Source organism: Carcharodon carcharias, chromosome 6, assembly GCF_017639515.1.
Source record: "Carcharodon carcharias isolate sCarCar2 chromosome 6, sCarCar2.pri, whole genome shotgun sequence".
NCBI classification, from domain to species: Eukaryota; Metazoa; Chordata; class Chondrichthyes; order Lamniformes; family Lamnidae; genus Carcharodon; species Carcharodon carcharias.
Window position 1 is genome coordinate 9,434,957 of NC_054472.1, and position 24,564 is coordinate 9,459,520.

General features: G+C 42.3%; 1 protein-coding gene across 3 annotated transcripts; it reads left to right on the forward strand.

Annotated features, from left to right (window-relative positions):
* Positions 1-1,043: 1,043 nt before the first annotated feature.
* Positions 1,044-22,866, forward strand: LOC121279147 (cytosolic non-specific dipeptidase-like). Of its 3 annotated transcripts, XM_041190129.1 has the most exons (12): positions 1,044-1,207; positions 2,653-2,760; positions 5,124-5,267; positions 7,818-7,980; positions 8,893-8,981; positions 10,966-11,163; positions 12,220-12,304; positions 14,724-14,884; positions 16,197-16,361; positions 17,833-17,974; positions 19,886-20,033; positions 22,539-22,866. In XM_041190129.1, the coding sequence occupies exons 1-12, from the start codon at positions 1,205-1,207 to the stop codon at positions 22,600-22,602; spliced, it is 1,470 nt and encodes a 489-aa protein (XP_041046063.1). In that variant the 5' UTR covers positions 1,044-1,204; the 3' UTR covers positions 22,603-22,866. The 3 variants fall into 3 exon arrangements, with proteins under 3 accessions (XP_041046063.1, XP_041046064.1, XP_041046065.1); XM_041190130.1 differs by lacking the exon at positions 2,653-2,760 and having other exon boundaries at positions 1,046-1,207; XM_041190131.1 differs by lacking the exon at positions 2,653-2,760 and having other exon boundaries at positions 1,071-1,149.
* The last annotated feature ends 1,698 nt before the right edge of the window (positions 22,867-24,564 follow it).

Sequence of the window (24,564 nt, forward strand, 5' to 3'; positions counted from 1 at the left end):
TCTGCACTGTAATGATTCTGTGATACTGTGAATATCGGAACCCACGAGATCAACATCAACTTTCCTTGACTGGGGCATAACTTGCCAGAGTTTGGAAAAGCAAGCTGAGAACAACAACAACTTGCATTTATGTGGTGCCTTTAACATAATAAAATGTCCCAAAGTTCATCACGGGAGCATTATAAGGCAAAAGTAGACACCAAATCACAAGGCGATATTCGGGCAGATGACAAAAGATTTTAAGGTGGGTTCTTAAAGCAGGAGAGAGAGGTGGGGAGGGAATTGCATAGCTTAGGGCACAAGCAATTGAAGATGCACTGGCATCTCTGACAATGGTGGAACCATTAAAATTGCCATGTACAAGAGGCCAGTGTTGGAGGAGTGCAGAGATTTCCGAGAGGCTTTGGGCTGGAGGACCTTATATAGGTTGGGAGAGGCAAGGCGATGGAGGGATTTGAAAACAAGGGTCAGAATTTTAAAATCTAGACGTTGCTCGATCAGGAGCCAATGTAATTCAGCGAGCACAGAGAAATATATGGTTGAATATAATTTTGGTGTCAAGTTAACAGTACAAAACGGTTTGACAATTTGCAGCAATGTCACTGCGTTTTAATCCTTGTATTTCTATATAAAAAAAAGCTGTTAAGCTGTTATGCAATATGAAAACTTTTTCTGCATGTGACTAGTTACATGGTATCCGGTGACACCAACTGGAAATCATTTGTAATTTCATGCTTCGTGAAATAACATTTCTTGGTAGATAAAGGAGCAGAGTTCATGGGTGGAAAAATATTTAGCAAACTGCCCGATGAGCGCATCATGTGATGCTATAAATCACATCAAAACATAAAACTCTATCACTCACGCTCAAGGATAATTATGACAATGTAACTGACCTCTCTCTGCTATTAAAATGTTTTTTTGTGAAACCCTTCTGGCCACTTTAAATGCAATTTTCACACAAAGCCGCCTTCTTTTTTTTCCCTTGGCAACGTCCCGCCTGTTTAGTATGATCTCCCCTCAAGGGAAAATCAGTTGAAACCAGTTGGCAGCAGAAGTTTGAATGCTCAGTTATACGTCTAGCCTTCACCGACTTCCAGTGTTCGAAGCAACAGAGCAAAGAAAGAGTTCCGAACGTGACTGAGAGAGGCAGGTTTCGTTAACGATTGTTTGATCGACTCTGCTAATAACTTAGCCTCTGATCATGGTAACTCTGTTGCTCATATTCCATTTAGTACATTTTTTTTTAAACCGTGAAGATTAATAGAACTTTCTTTTCATTTGCATTCAATTTTCGTGATACATTCTGTGCATAACGCAATCTGTGACAAAGCAGCTATGCAATTTTTCTACACAGTGCTTAAACCCTTGAGTTAAGAAACGTTAGCCCAATTGCTTTTCATTAAATGTGTAGCTATCCAGCTTGAGAGACGGTGCAGACACGACCGGCCGAGTGGCCGCCTCCTGTGCTATGACAGCTGTGTGATTATGTGAGAACTTACCCATTTTTACCAAACTGAATTTATGTCAGTTCAGTTTCTTGGCTGTTTCTTAAGTCTGCAAAATGCTGGAACAGTGTTTGGTCGACTGTGTAAATTATTATGACAAATGTTTTATATCTTTCTTGCTTTCTGGCTGACATTGTTATTGGAGACGATCTTTGCGGGATAAGGATTAACTGATTACATTTCGAATGCAAAATATGCTTTCATTGTCGTGTCTTTATTGTAAGGTTACATCAGATAAAATAGGAATAAAGAGGGTCTTTTATTTTGATGGAATGAGTTTTTTTGATGGGACTGCGTTTCATAACATCTTCCAGCTATTTGTTAAGATTTTTTTCTTAAATTAAATTCTATTAAAAGTGCAAAATAAGCCAGAGAAGATGTACAATTGTTGACTTGCGTTGTTTTGGTGCTGCAACGATTTCCAAGGAGCCCCATCTGGCCAAATAGTTTTAAAGTGATGAGAAAAGCATTGGAAGTGAAACATTGGACAATAGCAAATCTGCAATTTGTGAGACATTTATTACATTGGCCTGTTTCTTGCTGTAAAATTCATTCAGCTCAACTGGTCTATGCTGATATAAAAGTAAAATACTGCAGATGCTGGAAATCTGAACTAAAAATAGAAAATGGCTGGAAAAGCTCAGCAGGTCTGGCAGCGTCTGTGGAGAAAGAAACAAAGTTAAAGCTTCAAATCGGTCTGACTTCTTCAGCACCCTCCGAAGATGAGTCATGTGGACTCCAAACGTTAACTGTTTCCCTTTCCACAGATGCTGCCAGACCTGCTAAGCTTTTCCAGCATTTTCTGTTTTTAGGTCCATGCTGATATTTTTTGCTCCACCTGAGACTCCTCCCACTCCACTTCACCCTATCAGCGTATCCTTTTATTCGCCATGTATTTGTCCGGTTTCACCTGATTGAATGTTGTTGCTTGTGTTACTAAGCCCAGTGTTGTTAGGCACTTATTTTACGGGATATGTTTTATTCTAATAATTGTGCTTCCATTTGTGCTCCCTTCTGATTTATTTTATTCGCTGCATTGAAATATGTATTATTTCTAACAAGGGGGACAAGAAAAGGACTGTGTACAATAGCCATTGCAGCCTCACCCAAGCATCCTAATTCTCCATTGCAACCTTCTTTACAGCTTACACTTGCCATTTTCAGTTTGCTTTTGCACTTTGCGCTGCAAGCTTTGTCTCCTCTGGACCAGGTGTTCCAGTATATTGATGAACATCAGGACGACTATGTCCAGGTAAGGTCTGCACACACAAATGGTTATCCAAATTGGGATGGTATGGCTAATGTCAGTGATCTTTTGGTGCTTGGTACTTGGTAAAGCTCCCCTCTGTACTCTTTCGCGAGGGAAATTTCACAGGAGGTGCACAATGAGTGCAGTTGATGCTCACATCAATTTAAGAGGCTCTGCAGATTTTCGTTAGCGGGCATAGGCATCTTATAATATTTGTGGGAGGTTGTTCCAGTCCTTATTTGTTTTATTTTTTTGGTGGGGGGAGAAAGGAGTTAGCTGGGTGCTGGGGTTCCTCAGGGTTGAATTTAACCCAGGGCCGGTTGGATGGGGTGGAGGCTTTGGATATAAAGTGTTATTTGGACAACCTCTTCTCTAAGGGTATGAACATGTTGCAACTGCTCCAGAGTGACTTGAATGTTTAACATTGAATGGGTGGTTGGTGAACTCCGCCCACACCTGTAAATATATCACCTGGTTAGGAGGGTGCATTTGGAGCTGGTGGTCGGAACAAGGGATGCCTGGCTGGTACAATTGCAATGGTAAACATTCTACAAAATAGGTTCCAGTTCTCCAGCTTCTGGGTTAGAATTGAGGTTCAGTTGCAAAACTTGCCTTTATGCGGATCATTCCATGACCTCAGGATATCCCAAATTATTTTACAGCCAATGAAGTACTTTTTGAAGTGCAGTCACTGTTGTAAGGCAAGAAATGTGGCAGTCAATTTGCGTACAGCAAGCTCCCACATACAGTATTGTGATAATGACCAGGTAGAGTGTCCTAGTGATTTTGGTTGAGGGATAAGTATTGGCCAGGACACCGGGACGAACTCCCTCGCTCCTCTTCAAGATAGGCCATGGGATCTTTTACTTCCACCTGAGGGGATAGACAGGAGCTCGGTTTAACGTCACATCTGAAAGACAGTGCGGCACTCCCCAGTCAATATGCTCAGGTGTCCAGAGTGAGGCCTTGTTCAGATTCCATGTGGAGTGACTGCATTCAGTTCTGGGCACCAGGCCTCAGAAAGGATATCTTGGCCTCGGAGTGGGTGTAGCGCAGGTTCTTCAAAATGACACTGGGCTAAAAGGGCTAAATTATGCGGAAAAGTTGCATAGATCAGGCTTGTACTCCCTCGAGTATAGACGATTGAAGGGTGATCTGATCGAGGTGTTTAAAAGAATTAAAGAATAGATACAGAAATAATATTTCTCTCTGATGGGGGAAATCAAGAATAAGGGGCTTAATCTTTAAAGACTGAAATTGGTAAGTTCTTATTGGAAAAAGGTATCAAGGGATATGAAATTAAGGCAGATAAAGTGGGGGTTGAAGGAATGATCAGGCATTATCTAATTAAATGGCGGAGAAGGCTTGTGGGGCTGAGTGGCCTGCAATTGTTCCTATTGATCTATACTTGTAAAGGAAAAATAATTGAAGGTTTACGGGGAAAGAGCAGGAGAATGGGATTAATTGACTAGCTCTTTCAAAGGGCTGGCACTGGCATGATAGGCTGAATGGCCTCCTTCTTTGCTATACAGTCCAAGATTTTATGAATATGTGTAAAGACAAAAAAAACAACCTTTTTCCCATTAATACTTGGTTGTGTTGTCATTGTTTTATCAGTTTTATTGGGACTATTTCCCCCCAGCCCACCCCAAGCCAAGTTAACACTTGAGTACAATATTGGTCTCCTTATTTAAGGAAGGGTGCATTAAAAGCAGTTCAAAGAATGTTTGCTAGACTAATACCAGGAATGGGTGGGCTGTCTTATGAGGAAAGGTTGGACAGGTTAGGTTTGTATCCACTGAAGTTTAGAAGACTAAGAGGTGACTTGATTGAAACCTTTAAGAACCTTCCGGGGGGTTGCAGGGTTTGGGGGGTGGGGGGCTTGACAGGGTGGATGTGGAGAGAATATTTCTTCTTGTGGGAGAATGTAGAACTAGGCATCAGTGTTTAAAAATAAGAGGGTGCCCATTTAAATAAGGGATGAGGAGAATTCTTTTCTCTCAGAGTACAGTGAGTCTTTGGAACTCCCTTCCTCAAAAGGCAGTGGAAGCAGAGTCTTTGAATATTGTTAAGGTAGAAGTAGATAGATTCTTGATTAACAAGGGGGTGAAAGGTTACAATCAGATCAGCCATGATCTTATTGAATGGTGGAGCAGGCTCGAGGAGCCAAGTTAGCCTACTCCTAATTTGTATGTTTGTATGTAACACTCTACAAGACCCTTACCTGGGAGAATAGCACAATCCAGGTAATGTCTATGTTCAAGGATGTAATGATTAACTGCTCGTTTTGCCTCTGGTTAGGGAGGCACATGTGTAGAGATTTGGTAGTGTTAAGTATATAATTATGCAGCAATTTCAATTTGCAGAATCTGAAAGAATGGATAGCAATCCAGAGTGAATCAGGCAATCCGACAAAGAGAGAGGATGTGATTCAAATGATGCAGGTTGTGGGTGAGAGAATCAAAGGCCTCGGAGGAACTATTGAGCTAACAGATCTGGGCAATGAGGAGGTACAGTATAACTCAACCTGATGGATCCTTTGCACATTAAACAAAATGCAAGGAAATGATTTTCAATCTGTTTAGAAATACTACATATTTGTAAAGATATGAAGCCATCACTTTCTCCTGTATTTCTGTGGTCCCAAACCTGGGGTGGCGGTGTAGTTGTTATGTTCCTAGACTAGTAGAGAGGCCTGGACTAATAATCTAGTGATTTCAAATCCCACCATTGGAGTTTGAGAATTTGGAAATTGAAAAGCTGGGGTCAGTAAAAATGACCACGTTTGCCATAACATGGAGATAAAAACAAAAAAAAACTGCGGATGCTGGAAATTCAAAACAAAAACAGAATTACCTGGAAAAACTCAGCAGGTCTGGCAGCGTCGGCGGAGAAGAAAAAAGTTGACGTTCTGAGTCCTCATGACCCTTCAACAGAACTGAATAATATTAGGAGAGGGGTGAAATATAAGCTGGTTTAGGGTGGGTGTGGGGGGAGAGAATATTGAATTCAACAACTTTAGATCTTGAACTCCCTCCTCCATCCCCACCCCCTTTCCGTTTCTTCCCCCTCCCTTTTGTTTTTTCCAATAATTTATATAGATTTTTCTTTTCCCACCTATTTCCATTATTTTTAAATCTATACCTTTTATGCCCGGTTAGCCTTATTCCATCCCACCCCCACTAGAGCTGTACCTTGTGTGTCCTGCCATCCATTCTTAATTAGCACGTTCGTTTAGATAATATCACCACCTTCAACACCTCTTTGTTCTTTTGTCCGTGACATCTTTTGATAATCTGCTCCTATCACTGCTTGCTTGTCCCTACAACCACACCCCCCCGCACCACCACCTCCCCAACTTCTCTCCCCCCACCCACCCCACCTTAAACCAGCTTATATCTCACCCCTCTCCTAATTTCACCCAGTTCTGCTGAAGGGTCATGAGGACTCAAAACGTCAACTGTTTTCTTCTCCGCCGATGCTGCCAGACCTGCTGAGTTTTTCCAGGTAATTCTGTTTTTGTTTTGCCATAACGTGGTTGACTCTCAACTGTGAGGTGGCGAGATAGTGGTAATGTAATTGGAAAGGCTAATGCTAATGTTCTGGGGAGATGGATTCAAATCCCACCACGACAACTGGTGGAATTTAAATTCAATTAATAAACCTGGAATTAGTGTCGGTAATGATAACCATCCGATTGTCGTAAAAACCCATCTGGTTCACTAATGCACTTTAGGGAAGGAAATCTGCCAGCCATACCCGGTCTGGCCTACATGTGACTCCAGATCCACAGCAATGTGGTTGACTATTAACTGCCCTTTGAAATGGCCCTAGCAAGTTACTCAGTTGAAGAGCAATTAGAGATGGACGGTATATGCTGGACTTGCCAGCGATGCCCACATCTTGTGATAGAATAAAGGAAAAAAATGCAAGCCTCGCAGTTGTATCAAACTGCTACATCTGGGCGCCTAAGGATGGACAGTTACTGTTGGCCTTACCAGCAATGCCTACATCCTGAGAATGAATCAAAAATACATTACAGAAAATTCAGCCTTTCAAACCCATAATCTCCTTCAGGATCTCTGCTATTGTAGCTCCAAATTATCACTAAGGGATATGATCAACTGGTCAGGGATGCCTCACATGATTTACCCTCTAGGCCCTGTGTTGGCATTTTGCTGGCATTTCCTCCAAACATTGCGATCAGAACTCATGGCCAGGAGCCGTCCTGATTGACCAACGTAACGTGATAACATACCTCAGGGAGTGCTTTAAGTGAAAAGCATAAAAGTAGAAGCTCAATAAGTACACGACGGAGAAAAGAACAGAAGGTTATGCTGATAGGGTGAGACGAAGAGGAAAGAGGTGGAGCATTAACACCAGCATGGACTAGTTGGGCTGAATGGCCTGTGCCTTTGCTGTACATCCTGTGTAACTTGATAACAGAGCATCAAGCCTTAGTCCCTTGAGAGTAGAGTCCCTTGGGAAGTAAGTAATAATTGAATCATTGTTGTGATTTGGTATGTAAGGTATAATATTTCAATCCTCAGATGATCAACAAAAAGTCAAAAAAATTATTTTATTCAGAATTTGAAATTTGACTTTGATATGCCTCTGCTCCCTCATTACATTTACCTATGAATATTTTATTTAATAATTTAATAGAGATGTACAGGGTTATGACAGTTCTTGATAAGGTAGATAAAGAAAATCTGTTCCCATTAGCTGATGGTGCAAGGATTCTGGGGACACAGATTTAAGATTTTGGGCAAGAGATGCAGGGGGGTATGTGAGGAAGAACTTTGTTACTCAGTGGGTTGTAATGACCTGGAACTTGCTGCCAATGAGGGTGGTGGAAGTGGAGGTGATCAATGATTTCAAAAGGATATAAACTTGCAGGACTAAGGGGATAGAGCGGGGGAATGGGGCTGATTGGATTGCTCTGCAGAGGGCCAGCATGGATCTGATGGGCTGAATGACCTTCTTCTGTGCCTTAATGACCTCATGACTAATTTCTGGTTACTGCTTTGCTTTATGTGATATGCCCATGCTCTCTGTAGCTTCCCTGTGGAAAAATCATTTCATTACCTCCAGTGGTTTTGGGTGAATTGGGAAAAGATCCAAATAAAACTACAGTCTGCATTTATGGTCATGTTGATGTTCAAGCTGCGAAAATCGAGGACGGATGGTCTACAGACCCATACCTGCTAACAGAAAAGGATGGTCAGTATTGTGACTGGGTACTAATTTTTACAATACCTCAACTTACATTGGTTGTTGGGCCACCATGATTATTTTCCGTTTTCTTCAAGAGGAATGTTCTTTGCCTATTTTATTACCTTCTTGCTGTTCTAGGCACGATTACCACTGTATTGAGGCCCTTTGTTCCTATATTAACACTAAGTCAAACAGATGCTACAAAACCACCATCACTCAGCTTATACAACACTTTGTACATCCTCTAACAAGAATCCCCCTTAGGTAATGCTACCTTTAGCTAGGGGTCTGCCAGCACCTCAATTATAAAATTCTCAACTTATTTACAATTCCCTCCATGGCCTCGCCTCTCCCTATCCCCTCCAATCCTACATCCCTCTTAGATCTCTGCACTCTTTTAAATCTGTCCTCTTGGGTGGCCTCAATTTCCATTGCTCCAATATTGACGGCCGTGCCTTCAGCTGCCTGTGTCCTAAGCTCCGGAACTCCCTCGCTAAACCTCTCCTACCTCACTACTTCTCTTTCTTCCTTTAAGACACTCCTCAAAACCTGCCACTGCGACCAAGCTTTTGGTCACCCATCCTAATATCTCCTTCAACTATTTGGGATTAATCAGATAGCTCCACCAAAGAGCCAGCACAGAAAGGATGGGCTGAATGGCTGTGCTATTGTGCTGGGTCATTCTGTGATTCATTCTATCATGCCGTGTGGCTTGGTGTCAGATTTTGTTTGATAATGCTCCTGTGAAGGACCTTGAGACCTTTCATTGCGTCAAAGGTGCTTTGTAAATGTAAGTTGTTGTTGTTGGTTTATTTATGTTGTATTCTGCTGTCATTAAGTCGTGCAGGTATTGGGTTGACCAAGTGGAATTAATTTTCCTGCCTTTAATAATAATACTCCTCTATGAATCCCTTGAAGGTAATCTTTATGGACGTGGATCCTCGGATGACAAAGGTCCTGTTTTAGCTTGGCTCCATGCTGTTGAAGCCTTTCAAGCACTGAAGCAAGTAGGTACTGCTTACAACAACATCTTGCATTTGTTCAGCACCTTTAATGTAGTAAAACACTCCAAGATGCTTCACAGGCGCACTATCAGGCAAAATTTGATACTGAGACTTGTGAGGAGGTCGTAGGGCAGACAGTCAAAAGCTTGGTCAAAGATGTAGGTTTTAAGAAGCGTCTTGTAGCGTTAATGTCACTGGACTAGTAAACCAGAGGCCCAGGCTAATGCCCTGGGGACATGCCCAAGGCATCTGGTGGAATTTAAAAAGTCAATTAATGAATCTGAAATTGAAAGTAATGGCGACCATGAAACTATCATCGATTGATGTAAGAACCCATCTGGTTCACTTATGCCCTTTGGCGAAGGAAATCTGCCGTCCTTACCTGGTCTGGCCTACATGTGACTCCAGACCCACAGCAATGTGATTGACTCTTAACTGTCCCCTGAAATGGCCTAGCAAGCCACTCAGTTTAAAAGGAATTCAGGATTGGCAACAAATACTGGCCCTGCCAGTGATGCCCACATCCAATGAAAGAGTAAACTAGAGGAGAGAGAGAGGTGGAGGCTCAGGGAGTTTTAGGGTGGGAATTCTAGAGCTTAGGACCCAGGCAGTGGAAGACCTGCCTGTAAGAGTGAGATCAAGAAAATGGGGGATGCGCAAGAGGCCAGAGTTGGAGGAGCACAGAGATCCTCTTGCTACTGAGCAGTGCTACCTTCTCAGGACCTTTAAAATATGATGTCTTTCTCCAATTCTGTTCCCAGACCCTGCAGGCATTGTTGAGACTGGCGACTGCCTCACGCCAGGTACAATGCAAGTGGTCTTGTGGAAGTACTGGCACGGACACAATGGGCCAAATGGCCTTCTTCCGTGTGGTAAATATTCTATGATTTCTCAGAGTGCCTGGAATGTCAGTAAGGGCTAAAGTCCAGTTGGGCCCAGTTCCCCAGCAATCCTACAGGGGATTGGATGCTGCACCATTTATAATGACAGACTCTGTGATTTCGTGTCTCTACTTTTGGAGGCATCTTTGGCCCGCTTACACCTTGAGCAACAATTTGAAAAGACTCTGCAAAATATTTAAGAGCTTTTCAGCCTGGGCTGGTTATATGTGCACATTCACGTACACTCAAGAGGAGATAAGGCCAGAAAAACACTTAAAGCTTCAAATGCCAATAAGCCCAAAGTTTGGGATACCACAAAGTTTAATTCATTGATGAATCTTACCATTCATGATGCAATCACAGGCTGAGAGGCAACCAAGTTCAGATTGTCAAATTGATAAAAACGACATCTGCATGCATACCTTGGAGGGTGGTGTTCATCAGTTTTGGCCAAATCGTCAAGTGTAAAATGTTGTGATCTACCTTTCCCAATATCACACCTAGCAAAACTTCAGGTGAGCTGTCCAGGGTGCTGCACCTGACTCGGGGAAGATCCTGGAGAAGGACTGTGTTTTAATTCTTTCACAGGATGTGGGCATTGCTGGCTAGACCAGCATTTATTGCCCATCCCTAATTGTCCTTGAGCAGGTGGTGGTGAGCCGCCTTCTTGAACCACTGCAGTCCATGTGGTGTAGGTACACCCACAGTGCTGTTAGGGAGGGAGTTCCAGGATTTTGACTCAGCAACAGTGAAGGAACGGTGATATATTTCCAAGTAAGGATTGTGAGTGACTTGGAGAGGAACTTCCAGGTGATGGTGTTCCCATCGGTCTGCTGCCCTTGTCCTTCTAGGTGGTCCTGGGTTTGGAGGTACTGTCAAAGGAGTCTTGGTGAATTCCTGCAATGCATCTTGTAGATGGTACACACTGCTGCTACTGTGTGTCGGTGATGGATGGGGTACCAATCAAGCAGCTGTTTTGCCCTGGATGGTGTCAATCTTCTTAAGTGTTGTTGGAGCTGCATTTGAGTCATTGGTGAGGTGAATAAAATTGCTGGGAAGCTCTAGAACATTCACTGCTCAGCCATTTAATTCTGCTTTCATTTCAGGAACTTCCAGTGAATTTAAAGTTTATTTTTGAAGGGATGGAGGAATCTGGATCTAAGGGACTGAATAAATTCTTGAAAGAGAAAAGTGAGACCTTTTCTTCCAACATAGACTACATTGTTATATCAGACAGCGGATGGCTAAGCAAGAAGCCAGCCCTGACCTACGGAACACGGGGATTATGCTATTTCATTGTAGAGGTATGAAGGGAAGTTAATAATCTCAATCGCTGATGGAGCATACTTCTGATGCCATATAACAAATTGAATGCTAAGAAATTTGGATTAACTAAAGGGATTTTGAGCATTCACTGAAATCAAGGGAACTGTTGGGAAAATGTCCCCTGTGCACATTCTCATTTGATATATATGGGTACTCTGCTTCCATTACCTATAAACTACAAGACATCCAGAATGATGTTTCTCAAGATCTCACACGTACCTGAACCCACATCTCCATCACTGCTGCCTGCGCCAAACTCCACTGACTTCCTGTAACAGGGAATCAACTTCACGATTCTCTTCCTCACCTTAAAACCCATTCCCAGCCTCACCTCTCCCCACCTCCGTGGTCTCTTCCCACTCCCCTCCCTACCTCTGCGGTCTCCTCTCTCTCCTATATCCCTCCACTAATTTGACCATCACCAGCCTGCTCCTCATTCCCCACTCCATTTGCTCCCCTGTGCACCCTTTTCCTTCGGCTGCCTTGCCTTCATCTCCTCCAAGTTATTGCTGTATACTACATCATACCTATCAGGAGAGGATGAGCAGACTGAATCTCTTTTCTCTTGAAGAGAGAAAGCTGCGACCTCATGGAAGTCTTTAAGATTATGAAAGGTTTTGATACAGTAGACATGGAGAGAATGTTTTCACTAGTGAAGAAAAGCAAAACCAGAGACTATCAATGTAAGATCGTCACTGAGAAATCCAATAAGGAATTCAGAAGAAAATTCATTACCTAGAGAATGATGAGAAAGTGGAACTCACTACCACAGAGAGATGCTGAGGAAAATTGTCTCAATGCATTTAAGGGGAGGCTGGATAAGCATACGAGGGAGAAGGGAATAGAGGGTCATGATGATGGTGTGAGGTGAGTAAAGATGAGAGGAAGTTCAAATGGAGTGTAAATGCTGGCATGGTCTGGCTGGCTGAATTGCCTGTTTCTGTGCTGTAGACCCTGCGCAATTTTACATTCCCTTGAAAAAAGATCGCTGGTTTCTGTTGCAGTTACGTAATCTGTGCATTTTCTGTCCCTAGGTACAAGGTGCAAATCAAGATTTGCACTCTGGTCTGTACGGGGGTGCGGTACATGAGGCAATGACTGACCTGATAGCTCTCCTAGGTAGGAATTAATTTACACGTGATGAAAATGAAGGTGTATTATTTTCAGAGACAGACACTTTTACAGTTGTGTTATGGTCACCATTACTGAGACTAGCTTTATATTCCAGATTTATTAATTGAATTTAAATTCCACCAGCTGCCATGATGGGACTTGAACCCATGTCCCTAAAGCATTAGCCTGGGCCTCTGGATTACTGGTCCAGTGACATTAACACTACATGTCATCTCCCCTAATTGGGTAACCAAATTAAAGTGTTTATGGTCATCAAAAAAATTGTAAGAGTAGATAGAGTGAAACTATTTCCTCTGGTGAGGGGAGTTCAGAAGAAGGGGTCATAACCTTAAAATTAGACCTAAGCCATTCAGGGGTGATGCCAGGAAGCAGCTCTTAACACAAAGCATAGTGGAAATCTGGAACTCTATCCCCCAACAAGTCATTGAAACTGGGGATCGATTGAAAATTTCCTAGCTGGGATTGATAGAATTTTGCTAGAGAAGGATAGAAAGGGTTACAGAACCATGGTGTGTAGATGGAGTTAAGAGGCAGATCAACCATGATCTAATTGAATGGCGGAACAGGTTTGAAGGACTGAATGGACTCCTCCTGTTCCCCCATAATCCTATGTTCTCAGCGCAAAATGCAGGTGGAAATCCAAGGACTCAATGAATGGCATCCTCTGAAACTTTGATACTTCAGTGAATATAAAAGCCCTACTCAAAATGCTGCTGATCACATCAGTTAGGGAGGTCCTAAGTTCAGCTTCTCCCCCATGTTGAGCCAGCATGTTGGAACAGTGTTTTTGACACCTTAATGCCCTGGCTTCACCTCCTTCAGGTACCAGTGCCCTGAGAGGGTGTAGACAACCACTTTTGATTATGCTTGACAAAGTACTGCAGTGCTTTGCTGCTGCCTTCTGCAGTATGGCTAACCAGGAAACTCTCCTGCTCTTACCGCCTGCCATCAGGCATATTGGAAGGATTCACAGGCTGATAATCAACCTTTGTGGCCATGTTATGAACACATCTGTGGCCATGTGGTCCTGAAGTGGGACCAGAAGCCTGAGGTAAGGACACTACCCTCCGCCCACGAGACCTCCCTGTGCTCTGGTTAAGGAAGTGAAAATCAATTATCTCTGGTTCCTGCTGACCATGGCTGCCCCATGTTGGAGTTGGGGGCAGGGCGAATGGGATTAATTGGTTAGTTCTACCAAAGATAGGCACAGTGGGCTGAATGGCCTCCTTCCATGCTTTGCCACTCTGTGGTTCTACATTGCCAGAACTGACAAAGTTGTTATTAGTCTATTGAATTTGCACTCTACTTTTAAAATGTGTGCTTTCGTGGTGGTAGAAGGGAAGAAGGAAAATTCTATCTCTTTGCTTTAGTGAACCCTGTATGCCAAGTAACTTTGGGTGTTCCTACACTGCAGCGGTTCAAGAAGGCAGTTCACTGCCACTTTCTCAAGGGCAATTAGGGATGGGCAATAAATGCTGGTCTAGGCAGTGACACCCACATCCCGTGAACGAATACAGAAAAAAACAAATATCTGGCAAAAATTGAGACTGGAGGCTAAGGAGAGGGTAAAATATTTCATGGATGGGTTAGGAAAATGGGAAAGCAGGTTGCAGACTTAATTTAGTTTACGAGCAAATACAATTTGGGAAATTGGGGTATACACTTAATGAAAGGGGTTGGATGAGCAGAGGGATGAGGTTTTCCTGAAAGTCAACATGCAGCTGGACAAAGGCATTAAAAAAAAAAACATCTTAGGGTTTAAAAATCAAGACGCAAACCTACAAGAGATAATAATGGATGACTATGAAGTATTGGTCCGCTCACAGTTAGAGTCCTATGTGTAGCTGTGGGAGCTGCAGAGAGGAAGCACGTGGAAACCAGAGAAAGTGCTTAACCTCAGTTCACCAGGGAGACACAAGAGATGGAAAAGTACCCACAGGAGAGACTTTAGATGTTGGAGCTATTTCCACAGCTACGTTTTAAACTATGAAGGACTTGGACACGATGAGAAAGGCATGGATATTTCTTGTGATCCAAGGGTTGCTGACAAGTGGTCAATTTATTCACAGAGATTGATCACGGGAGAAGTAAAAAGAAGAAAGTTGGATAAATATTTGAAGCAGAGGAACTTAAGAATTAGGAGCTGAAGTAGACCATTCAGCCCCTCGAGCCTTCTCTGCCATTCATTAAGATCATGGCTGATCTTCAACATCAACCGCACTTTCCCGTCCTCCCCATTTCCTTTGGTTCCCATAATGTTTGGAGGATACTGAGCTTGTGGGTAGAAAGGAGGGCAGTGGGATTATTTTTAGACAGCTGAAGATAGGATTCTTCACGGTCATGATGAAGTGAGTCTTTCTGCACTGTAAACTATTATGATTCTAATTCAATAATCCAATTTCAGACAGCCTTGTGAATTCAACTGGTCATATTCTGATTCCTGGAGTTGATTCGGATATTGTGCCCCTAACAGAGGAGGAACGTGTTTTGTATGAAGCAATTGAATTTAATCTTGAAGCCTTCAAGCATAGCATTGGTACAACAGAACTCCTTCATAAAACCGAGGTATAGTTACATTAAAAATAGCAGCTGTCAAGCCAATAAAGTCTTCAAAAACAATTAAATTATATGGATATTTATTGGGTTCCTCTGCTCATCATAGTGTGGGAAGTGAGTTTTGGGTAACAATGACACTTTTTCTAATTTGGCCTCAATGAGTAGCACTCTCTCACCTCTGAGTCAAAATGTCATGGGTTTGGGTCCCACTCCAGGCAAAAAAAAGCCTAGGTTAGCACTCCAGATACCAGTACTGAGGGAGTGCTTCACTGCTGGAAGTGCTGTCTCTTTGATGAGATGTTAAACTGAGGCCCCGTCTGCCCTCTGAGGTGAATGAGAAAGATCCCGTGGCACTATTTCAAAGAAGACCATGGGAGTTCTCTCCATTGTCCTGGCCAACATTTATCCCTCAACCAAAATCACTAGAACACATTATCTGGTCATTAACACATTGCTATGCGTGGGAGCTTGCTCTGTGCAAATTGGTTGCAATGATTCTTACATTACAACAGTGACTGCACTTTAAAAGTAGTTCATTGCCTGTCAAGTGCTTTGGAATGTCATGAAAGGTGCCATATAAATGCAGGTTCTTTCAAATCTTGGCCATATTCTCAAATTGAATATAGCACAGACAGCTCAAGATACCCAAATACTGAACTCGACAAATTACTCCAATGCCAGCGCAGATTGGGCACAGGCCAGCTTACTGCCAAATCGCTAAGATTTGTTTTTGTTTTAGACTCGAGAAATGGGCACAGCATAGACCAATTTCTACCCCAATGTGCGAAGTACCTTTGAAACAGCAATGAAAGCATTGACCGACATTGGCTCCTGGTCCAGCGATGCCTCCATTTTGAAACTTTCATCCTTGTATTCAAACCCCTCCATGGCCTCATTCCCTATCTCTGCAGCCTCTTCCAAGCCTATAATCCTTTGAGATTTCTGTGTTCACCAATTCTGGCCTCTTGAATTTTAATCACTCCACCATTGGCAGCAGTGCCTTCACCTGCTGAGGCCGTAGACTCTGGAATCCCCTCGTTAAACTTCTTCACCTCTCTACCTCTCTCTCTCTCCTTTACGACGCTCCTTAAAAAGCTACCTCTTTCTCTCTTGATCATACATGGGTCAGCATCAAACTTTGTCTGATAATCACTCCTGTGAAGCACCTTGGGATGTGTCACTGTGTTAAAGGTGCTATGTAAATGCAAGTTGCTGTAAGTACCGCTGTTGTTACATGAGCCATCTGTGCCATTGGATCCAAAGAGAGTGCTTCCTTAGATTTTAACATTTTTAATGACTGTGTCTATATTACATTATTTAGGAGGATATTCTCCTTCATCGATGGCGATTTCCATCGCTGTCTATTCACGGAATTGAAGGAGCTTTCTCAGGACCTGGAACTAAAACTGTTATCCCAGCCAAAGTGACAGGAAAATTCTCCATACGCTTAGTGCCCAACATGGATCCTGAAAAGCTGAGCAGTCAGGTAACCAGCTCGGTCAGTCGGGAATGCTGATTTATCTTCAACAAGATTTTAAGAGGGAAATTGAACTGACCTGCACAGTAATGGTGGAAAAAGAAAGATGGAGGAGTTGAGAGAGAGGAGAAGGAGGAGGATGTGGGAATGAGAAAAAGAGAGGTGCAACAAATGCTGTATATTTTATAGCTTGGGTCTATGCAAAGATGATGCTGGTTTCTATGTGTGTAACAGGTCTTATTCGCAGTGCTTTAAAATGTCTACCCCATGCTTCAGCTCAAGTTTCCAGCTCTTTCTACAGCTTTGTTTACTTTTTTCTGAGTCCACACCCAGGCTTAACCAATCAAGCACAGTGAACATCAATAGTAAACAGACTCTTGTAATCAAAGACCAAACAGTTGAACACTACAACAAAAGCACAAATCAAAGCATTAAAAGTTTTCAATCCACAACTCTCCTGCATGTATATTTGTCCCAGCAAGAAGACATACAGAATGGACACAATGATTCCCTCATTACATTGCAATAGAATATTGAGTGTGTGCCTATTTCCTTTCCTCAGAATATCTCGCCAATTCTGCCCTTGTCTCCTGATAGTTGATCTCTGATGATTGGTCACCTTAGCAAGGTTGCCAGTTTGTTCACTGAGGCAGGACTTAATTGTAAGTTTGAAGGCTTATTTGTATGGAGCTTGGTTCGGGTTTTGGATATCCTTCCATTTTGGGGTGACAGGTTGCAGCTCTTTCCTCCAACACCTCAAGAGGAATGGCTGCCTGCTTGGAATATTCTAATGACCCCCGCCCCTCCCCCACCGCCACTCCCACCCCACCCTCTCGCCAGACCTGGGATTTGGGACAGCGAAAAACAGCAGCATGAAATCCAACTCATCTGCAACAGTCCGTGCAAGCTTTGAGCTCAGATATCATAGAATTATAGAGAATGTGCAGCGCAGAAACAGGCCACATGATGCAGCTGGTCCATGCTCTACACCACCGTCCTCCCGCCCATCTTAATCTAACCCCATCAGCATATCCTTCTATTCCTTTCTACCTGAGGTAATTATCCAGCTTCGCCTTAAATGCATCTTGCCTCAACTACTCCTCATGGTGGCGAGTTCCACGTCTTAACCCTCCCTGGATAAGTTTCTCCTGAATTCCCTACTGGACTTATTAATGACTAAACTATATTTATGGTCCCCTAGCTTTGGACTCCTCCATAAGTAGAAACATCTTCTCTACCCTGCCAACCTCTTGATAAACTCTGAGTGTGGTCTAACTAAAGATTCGATGCAAGTTTAACATAATTTCTCTGCTTTCCAATTCTGTCCCTCCCCAGGGTGCTCAGTTTACTGTTTTATTTTTGTGCCCTTGTTAACTTGCATCTCTAATTTTTAAAATGAGATGAGATAATGTACTGTGATAGATTATTGTGTCGTTATTATGCCATAGTTTTGTTGTTAATTTATTCAGTGTTCTTACAGGTGACAACGTATCTCAATGGAGTCTTTGCAGCACGTGGAAGTTCCAACAAACTGCGAGTGGCTTTGGAAGCTGGATCAAAACCTTGGGTTGCAAATGTCACTGACAAGCAATACAATGCTGGACAAAGAGCCATCAAAAAGGGTTAGCAAATGTAGTGGTTCATTGTAGGTAACAAGAGGCTAGAGCTTATAGGGATCTGTTGCTGCTTCCTTAAGCAGCACCTGAAAACAGAAACAATGTCTCTCCTCACCCAAGGGGAAGTAAAAGATCCAATTGCCACTATTTCAAAGAAGAGCAGGAAAACATTCGCTTGGCAGTACAGAACTTAAATATTGCTGAAAAGAGAGACACGTTGCTGAAGCTTTTTGTCTTGAACTCATCAGGACAATGCAAGAATGGCAAATTTCAAAAAATCATGACAATTTATACTACAGGAGAAATGGGTGCTGATTAGTTGGTATGTTGACTCTGATTGGTCGAGGCATTTCCATGGAGAAAACACCAGGGAACTATAGGCTCCCCAAGCTCCTGGGTAATTCAGAAAAAAAGCAAGGCTTGAACATATTCCTTTTGTTTTCAGAGAACAAGCCCCTGTGTATGAATGTATGTCACTTTTAGGAAATGTAAATGAGCTACATTACAAGCTTGACTGATTATCTTAAATTGGTTGTTAGTGTAGTGATTAGCACACTCAGGATTGTTCAACAAGTGATGCCCAATTGCAGAATCACATCTAACAGTGGACATTTTATTTTGGGTTTTGTGAGCACGGGCTGGTTGAGTATGGTCTGTACTCTGCCTATTATGAAGCAACTGAAGGAACATGCTGTTTGATTCAATCAGCCAATCCCTGGGAACCTGACATCACAGCAGTACTGAAATGCTACACGACTTTGCTCAATTATGTGGTCTTTTTGGACTGATGGCAGCATCCTGTTAGTGGAAAATACCATCCACATAGCCATGGCGTAGCAGACACATGAAACAGCTTCCTTAACCTGCTGTTCAAATTTTTGAGATACTTTGCCTTTCCAGGCTAATTTGAGGTAGATCAGGGATTTTTCAGGTCTGAAAGTGGCAGCCTTTGTCCCTTTTGCGAGTTTGCGTGATACACAGTGAACAGTGATCTGATGAGGATAGCCATTGCCCTGCAGGATAGCTTTGATGTGCTCTATTTCTGCATCAAGCTTGCAAGGTGAACAAATGGCTAGGGCCCTATTTACAAGATTGCTGATAAGGCCAATCTTATAGTGCATGGAGCTATACGAATCCCAACATGTATATTGACTGTCATCCCAACCTCCTTACAGCCAATGAAATGTAGTCAAATGGGGGTCAGTTAGCTCAGTTGGCTGGATGGCTGGTTTGTGATGCCAACAGCATGGGTTCAATTCCTGTACTGGCTGATGTCACCCAAGAAGGCCCTGCCTTCTCGACCTCACCCCTCACCCCTCGCCTGAGGTGCGGTGACCCTCAGGTTAAACTCACCACCAGTCGCCTCTCTCTGATGAGAGAGCAGCCTATGGTCCTCTGGGACTATGGCAACTTTCCTTCTTCCCTTTACTGTTGTAATGTAGGAAACATAGTAGCTAATTTGGACAGAACAAACTCCCACAAACAGCAATGACCAGATAATCTTGTTGCTTGAGAGGTAAATATTGGACAGAAGCTCTTCTTTGAAATAGTAGCTAAGGTTAAAGGGTCATGGTTTAATGGTTCACCCAAAAGCCTGCAACCATGCAGCTCTCCTTCAGTACTACACTGGGAGTGTCAGCCTAGATATAATGCTTAAGGCCCTGGAGCAGAACTTGAACCTTCAACCTTCATGACTCAGAGGTGAGACTGAGCCACAGTTACACCAATAAAATCAAAGTGGTGGGTGCAATTCTACTATTGTGTCATGAGACCTGGATGCTGCCTGACTTTGAACATATCGGCGTCCTCATCAAACTTTTCTGTTTAATTCATGCTTTATTGATATTGAGTGAAGTAAAGTACATTTCAGGATGGTATTATTCACCGTGCACCTTACTTATTCTTGCTGTTGCTAAGTGTTTGGACTGGAAGCTGAACTGATCCGAGAAGGAGGAACGATTCCTGTCATCAGAACGCTCCAGGATACTATGCAGAAAAGCGTGATGATGTTGCCAATTGGCAGCCCTGATGATGGCGCACATTCCCAGAATGAAAAACTCAGCAGGTAACAAACATCGAATTAGAAACAGTCCACTCATCCACAACTAGTATCTGCTTTTGTTTATACTCCAAGCAAGTCTCCTCTGATTCCCTCTGCCTCATCTTGGTCTGCCAGCATATCTTTCTGTTCCCTTTTCCCTCATGTACTCATCTAGCTTCCTCTTGAAAGCATCTAAGCTATTTGCCTCAACCACTTTCTGTGGTATTGAGTTCCACATTCTAACCACTCCCTGAGTAAAGAAATTGCCCCTTATTTCCCTGTTGGGTTTATTCATAATTTTCTTGTATTTATGGCCCCTAAGTTTGGATTCACCCACAAGCAGAAACAATCTCTCCACATCTACCCTATCCACCCCATTCATGATGTTCATGACCTCAATCAGATCATCTCTAAGTCTCCTCTTTTCTAAAGATATGAGCTCCAGCCTGTTCATTTTTCCTCGATAGCTGTAACCTTTCAGTTCTGGTACAATCCTTGTAAATCTCTTTTGCACTTTCTCCAGCACTTCTAAGTTCTTTTTACACCATGGAGACCAGAGTTGTGCTCAGCATTCTAAGTGTGACCTGACCGAGGTCCTATGCAAGTTTAAAATAACTTCACTACTTTTGAATTCTACACCACTGGGAATAAATCCCGGTGCTTTGTTGGCATCTCTGATTGCTTTGGTAATCTGCGACGTTGCTTTTTAATGTATTTGTATCTATAAATCCCTTTTTTCTTCTAACCCATACAGTTTCTTAGTCTCTAGGTTGAAGGTAATGTCTCTACTTTTCCTGTCATTGCAAATTTATTCATTTGCCATGAAACTACCCAGTCTGTAAATTTTCTAATGTCTCCATGTATTATGTGGCATTCTTCCTCAGTGTTAGTTTTTACCATTCCCCCCCACCGCCAAGCCCTACCACACAGTTTGATGTCTGCTACCATTCATAAAATAGTACTTAAAAAAAAAAATTGAACTGCCTAAAAGTCTTAAAACCAATCTTAAAAACAAGATGCACATGGAATGCACTGCCTGAAAGGGTGGTGGGGGCAGATACAAGTGTAACTTTCAAAAGAGATTTGGATAAACTCTTGAAAAGGGGAACATTTGTAGGGCTATGGAGAAAGAGCAGGGTAGCGGGATGAATTGGATGGTTCTTTCTAAAGGTTAAGACAGACACGATGGCCTCCTTCTGTGCTATGATTTGTTCTGGGATGAAATTGTCTTTGAACCAAATATGGGGCAATGACGGTTTTATTTTATGATTAGTATCAATTACAAAGGGCTGTAAACATCTAATTTAATGAAAAATTAATAACCTTTGAATGAAGTGACATGATTAGGAATTACAACCATGAAATTGCACTGGAACTTGCTCCCAGCAATTACTCCAGAATTATAACTGTCAGTGATCTCCAGCCCATAGAATAAGATGGGTTAGGTGGTTTGGCTGGGGCTTAGTGGGTAGCACATTCACTTTTGAGTTGGAAGGTTGTGGGTTCAAGTCCCACTCCAGATACTTAACCACCTCAACTAGGTTGACTCTCCAGTGAGGGAGTGCTACCCTATTGGAGGGCAGACTTTTAGATCTGCCCTCTCAGGTGGATGCTAAAGATCCCATGACACTATTCAAAAAAGAGTGGGGGAATTCTCCCAGGTGTCCTGGCCAATATTTGTTCTTCAACCAACATCACGAAAACAGATTATTTGGTCATTATTGCATTGCTGTTCGTGGGATCTTGCTATGCGCAAATTGGTTGTCACATTTCTCACATTACAGCAGTGACTGCACTTCAAAGAAGTAGGTTAATGGCTGTAAAGCGCTTTGGGATGCCGTGAGGTGCTATATAAATGCAAATCCTTCTTTCTGTCTTTCTTGCTTTTCTTTTCAGTAAAGAACTACCTTATTAGAATATTACCATGGTTGGGTGTTGAATACCCAACAGCATGCATAAATCATAAACCCTGATGCTCCATCCCAAGAAATAGGATCTTCTAGTCTCTTTGATCCCCTTTATAAGAGGGTAGATACCAGAAGAACAAACTTGCTGGACCTGCCTTAGGGGCTCCAGGCTGCTTTTCTGACTTGGACAGTTGGACACTCAAATTGCAGCCAATTTCACTTTTCAGGATGATGATGGGCTTCAGCACAGCTGGTGTACCAGCCTCCATAAAGGTACCAATGTCCCTTCTTGAGGCCTAGGGTGTAGGAATTTCCCCCATAGGGAGTACCTTCCCTCAACGATGCTGATGCGATGAAAATCAGGGATGCTGAAGAGACCAGAATGGGAGGAACGCTGATATCTAGGAGGGTTGTCGGGCTGGAGATGACAAAGCTCAGGAGGGGCGAGGCCGCAGAGGGATTTGAAAACAAGGATGAGAATTTTAAATTCCCGACGAAACCAGACCAGGAGCCAATGGAGGTCAGCGAGTGCAGTGATGATGAATGAGCGGGAGTTAGGATATACACTTAATCACTTAATTACAATGCTGGTAATTAAACATTATTTTGTCTTTTTTCTTAGGGATAACTACATAAGTGGCACAAAGTTGTTTGCAGCATATATGACTGAAATTTCACAGCTTTAAGAAGAATGGTCTACATTATAATATATCCAGACTGATTTTTGTTTTCATTAGCCAAGCATATGGCATATTGTAATAAGTAACATGAGATTGCATGGGAAAAAAATTAGAGTTGGTTCTGGATAATTTTTTAAAAATAAAATGGAAATCAGAAATTGAAATTACATGTATGCAAAATGAATTCTCTGATATTAGCCATGCAAATATTTTCTGTTGCATCTTTTCAATTGTAATGGGAAAAAAGTCCATAAATCATGTTAATATGTGTTTTAATTTGCAATACTTTAGCATTTCAGGGGTTTATAAGTCGTAAGCTTTGCAATTACGCAGGAGGAATCTTGGATTTTGAACACTATCTGAAATTCTTCTCTCTGTATTAACGTTAAGCGATTTATTTTAAACGGGTAATCAATCACTTGCACTGGATTCGTAGAGTAAGTGTTTGCTAGTGTCCTATTGTATCATTTCAAGTCTGTGGCATCTTGGTTGTCCCCAGAATCCAGAGTCAAAAATCCAAATATTGCTCACCTGGTCGACTGACTTGGTTTTTGTTATGTGAAGATCATCACCATATGAACAAACCTATCCAGTGTCCACATTGTAAAGTATCCTGAACAGATGAAGCATTCAATCATACTCAAACAATCAGGTAGATACAATTACATTTTTAAAAATCTAGTAAGAGTAAAAGTGACCATTACAGCTGTTGAATTGTTGTGAGAACCCAACTGGTTCACTAATGTCCTTGAGGAAAGGACACCTGCTTGATCTGGGCTTATAAATGGAGAGGCTGGGACTGGGATTAGAACAAAGAAAGAGATTTAAGAGGAGATTTAATGGAGGCGTTCAAAATGATGAAGGGTTTTGATAGAGTAAGTAAGGAGAAACTGTTTCCACTGGCAGGAGGTTCAGAAACCAGAGGATACAGATATAAGATAATTAGCAAAAGAACCAGAGAGGGGGCAATTAGAACTTTTTAATGCAGCAAATTGGAATCTGGAAGGCGCTGCCTGAAAGTGCGGTGGAAGCAGATTCAATAGGAACTTTCAAAAGAGAATCTGATAACTACATGAAAAAGTAACATTGGTAGGGTTACAGGGAAAAGGGACTAGTTGGAAAGTTCTTTCAAAGAGCCGACACAGGGATGATAGCTAAATGGCCTTCTTCTGTGCTGTATGATTCCGTGTGGCTATACTCTCTGGTCAGCAACTTTGATTAAAGAATAAAATAACTGAATAGCAGTGCAGTCACATTCTGGGGAAGTACAGCTGAGTTGGAAGGATCATGAGATCTACAGCTTTATAAATGAAAAGCAGCCTACATCGTGAATACAAACATATGAACATACGAATTAGGAACAGGAGTAGGCCACTCGGCCCCTCGAGCCTGCTCCACCATTCAGTAAGATCATGGCTGATCTGTAACCTCAACTGCACATTCCCACCTACCCTCAATAACCTTTCAGCCCCTTGCTAATCAAAATCCATCTAGCTCTGTCTTAAAAACATTCAAAGACTCTGCTTCCACTGCCTTTTGAGGAAGAGAGTTCCAAAGACTCTCAACCCTCTGAGAGAAATGAATTCTCCTCATCTCTGCCTTAAGAACGTGAATGTGAATGTTTGAAAGAAACAAAATGAGTTGTGAGATGTGGATCAGCGTGGGTGAAAGGCAATGTCATTCTAATCAAAGGAGGCAAAAAAATGCAGGAAAAACTCAGCAGGTCTGATAGCATCTGTGGAGAGAAAGACAGAGTTAATGTTTCAAGTCTGTATGACTCTTCTTCAGAACTGTACGGACTCAAAACGTTAACCCCGTCTTTCTCTCCACAGATTCTATCAGACCTGCTGAGTTTTTCCAGTATTTTTCTGTTTTTGTTTCAGATTTCCAGCGTCCGCAGTATTTTGCCTTTATCTTAATGTCATTCTAATGGTATTTGAAGGTTCCAACTAAAAGAAAAGTACTGCA

Coding starts and splice junctions, on each gene's coding strand:
- LOC121279147 (XM_041190129.1), top strand. Junction 2,761..5,123: donor ATCAGGACGACTATGTCCAG/GTAAGGTCTGCA, acceptor TTCAATTTGCAG/AATCTGAAAGAATGGATAGC. Junction 12,305..14,723: donor TGACCTGATAGCTCTCCTAG/GTAGGAATTAAT, acceptor ATCCAATTTCAG/ACAGCCTTGTGAATTCAACT.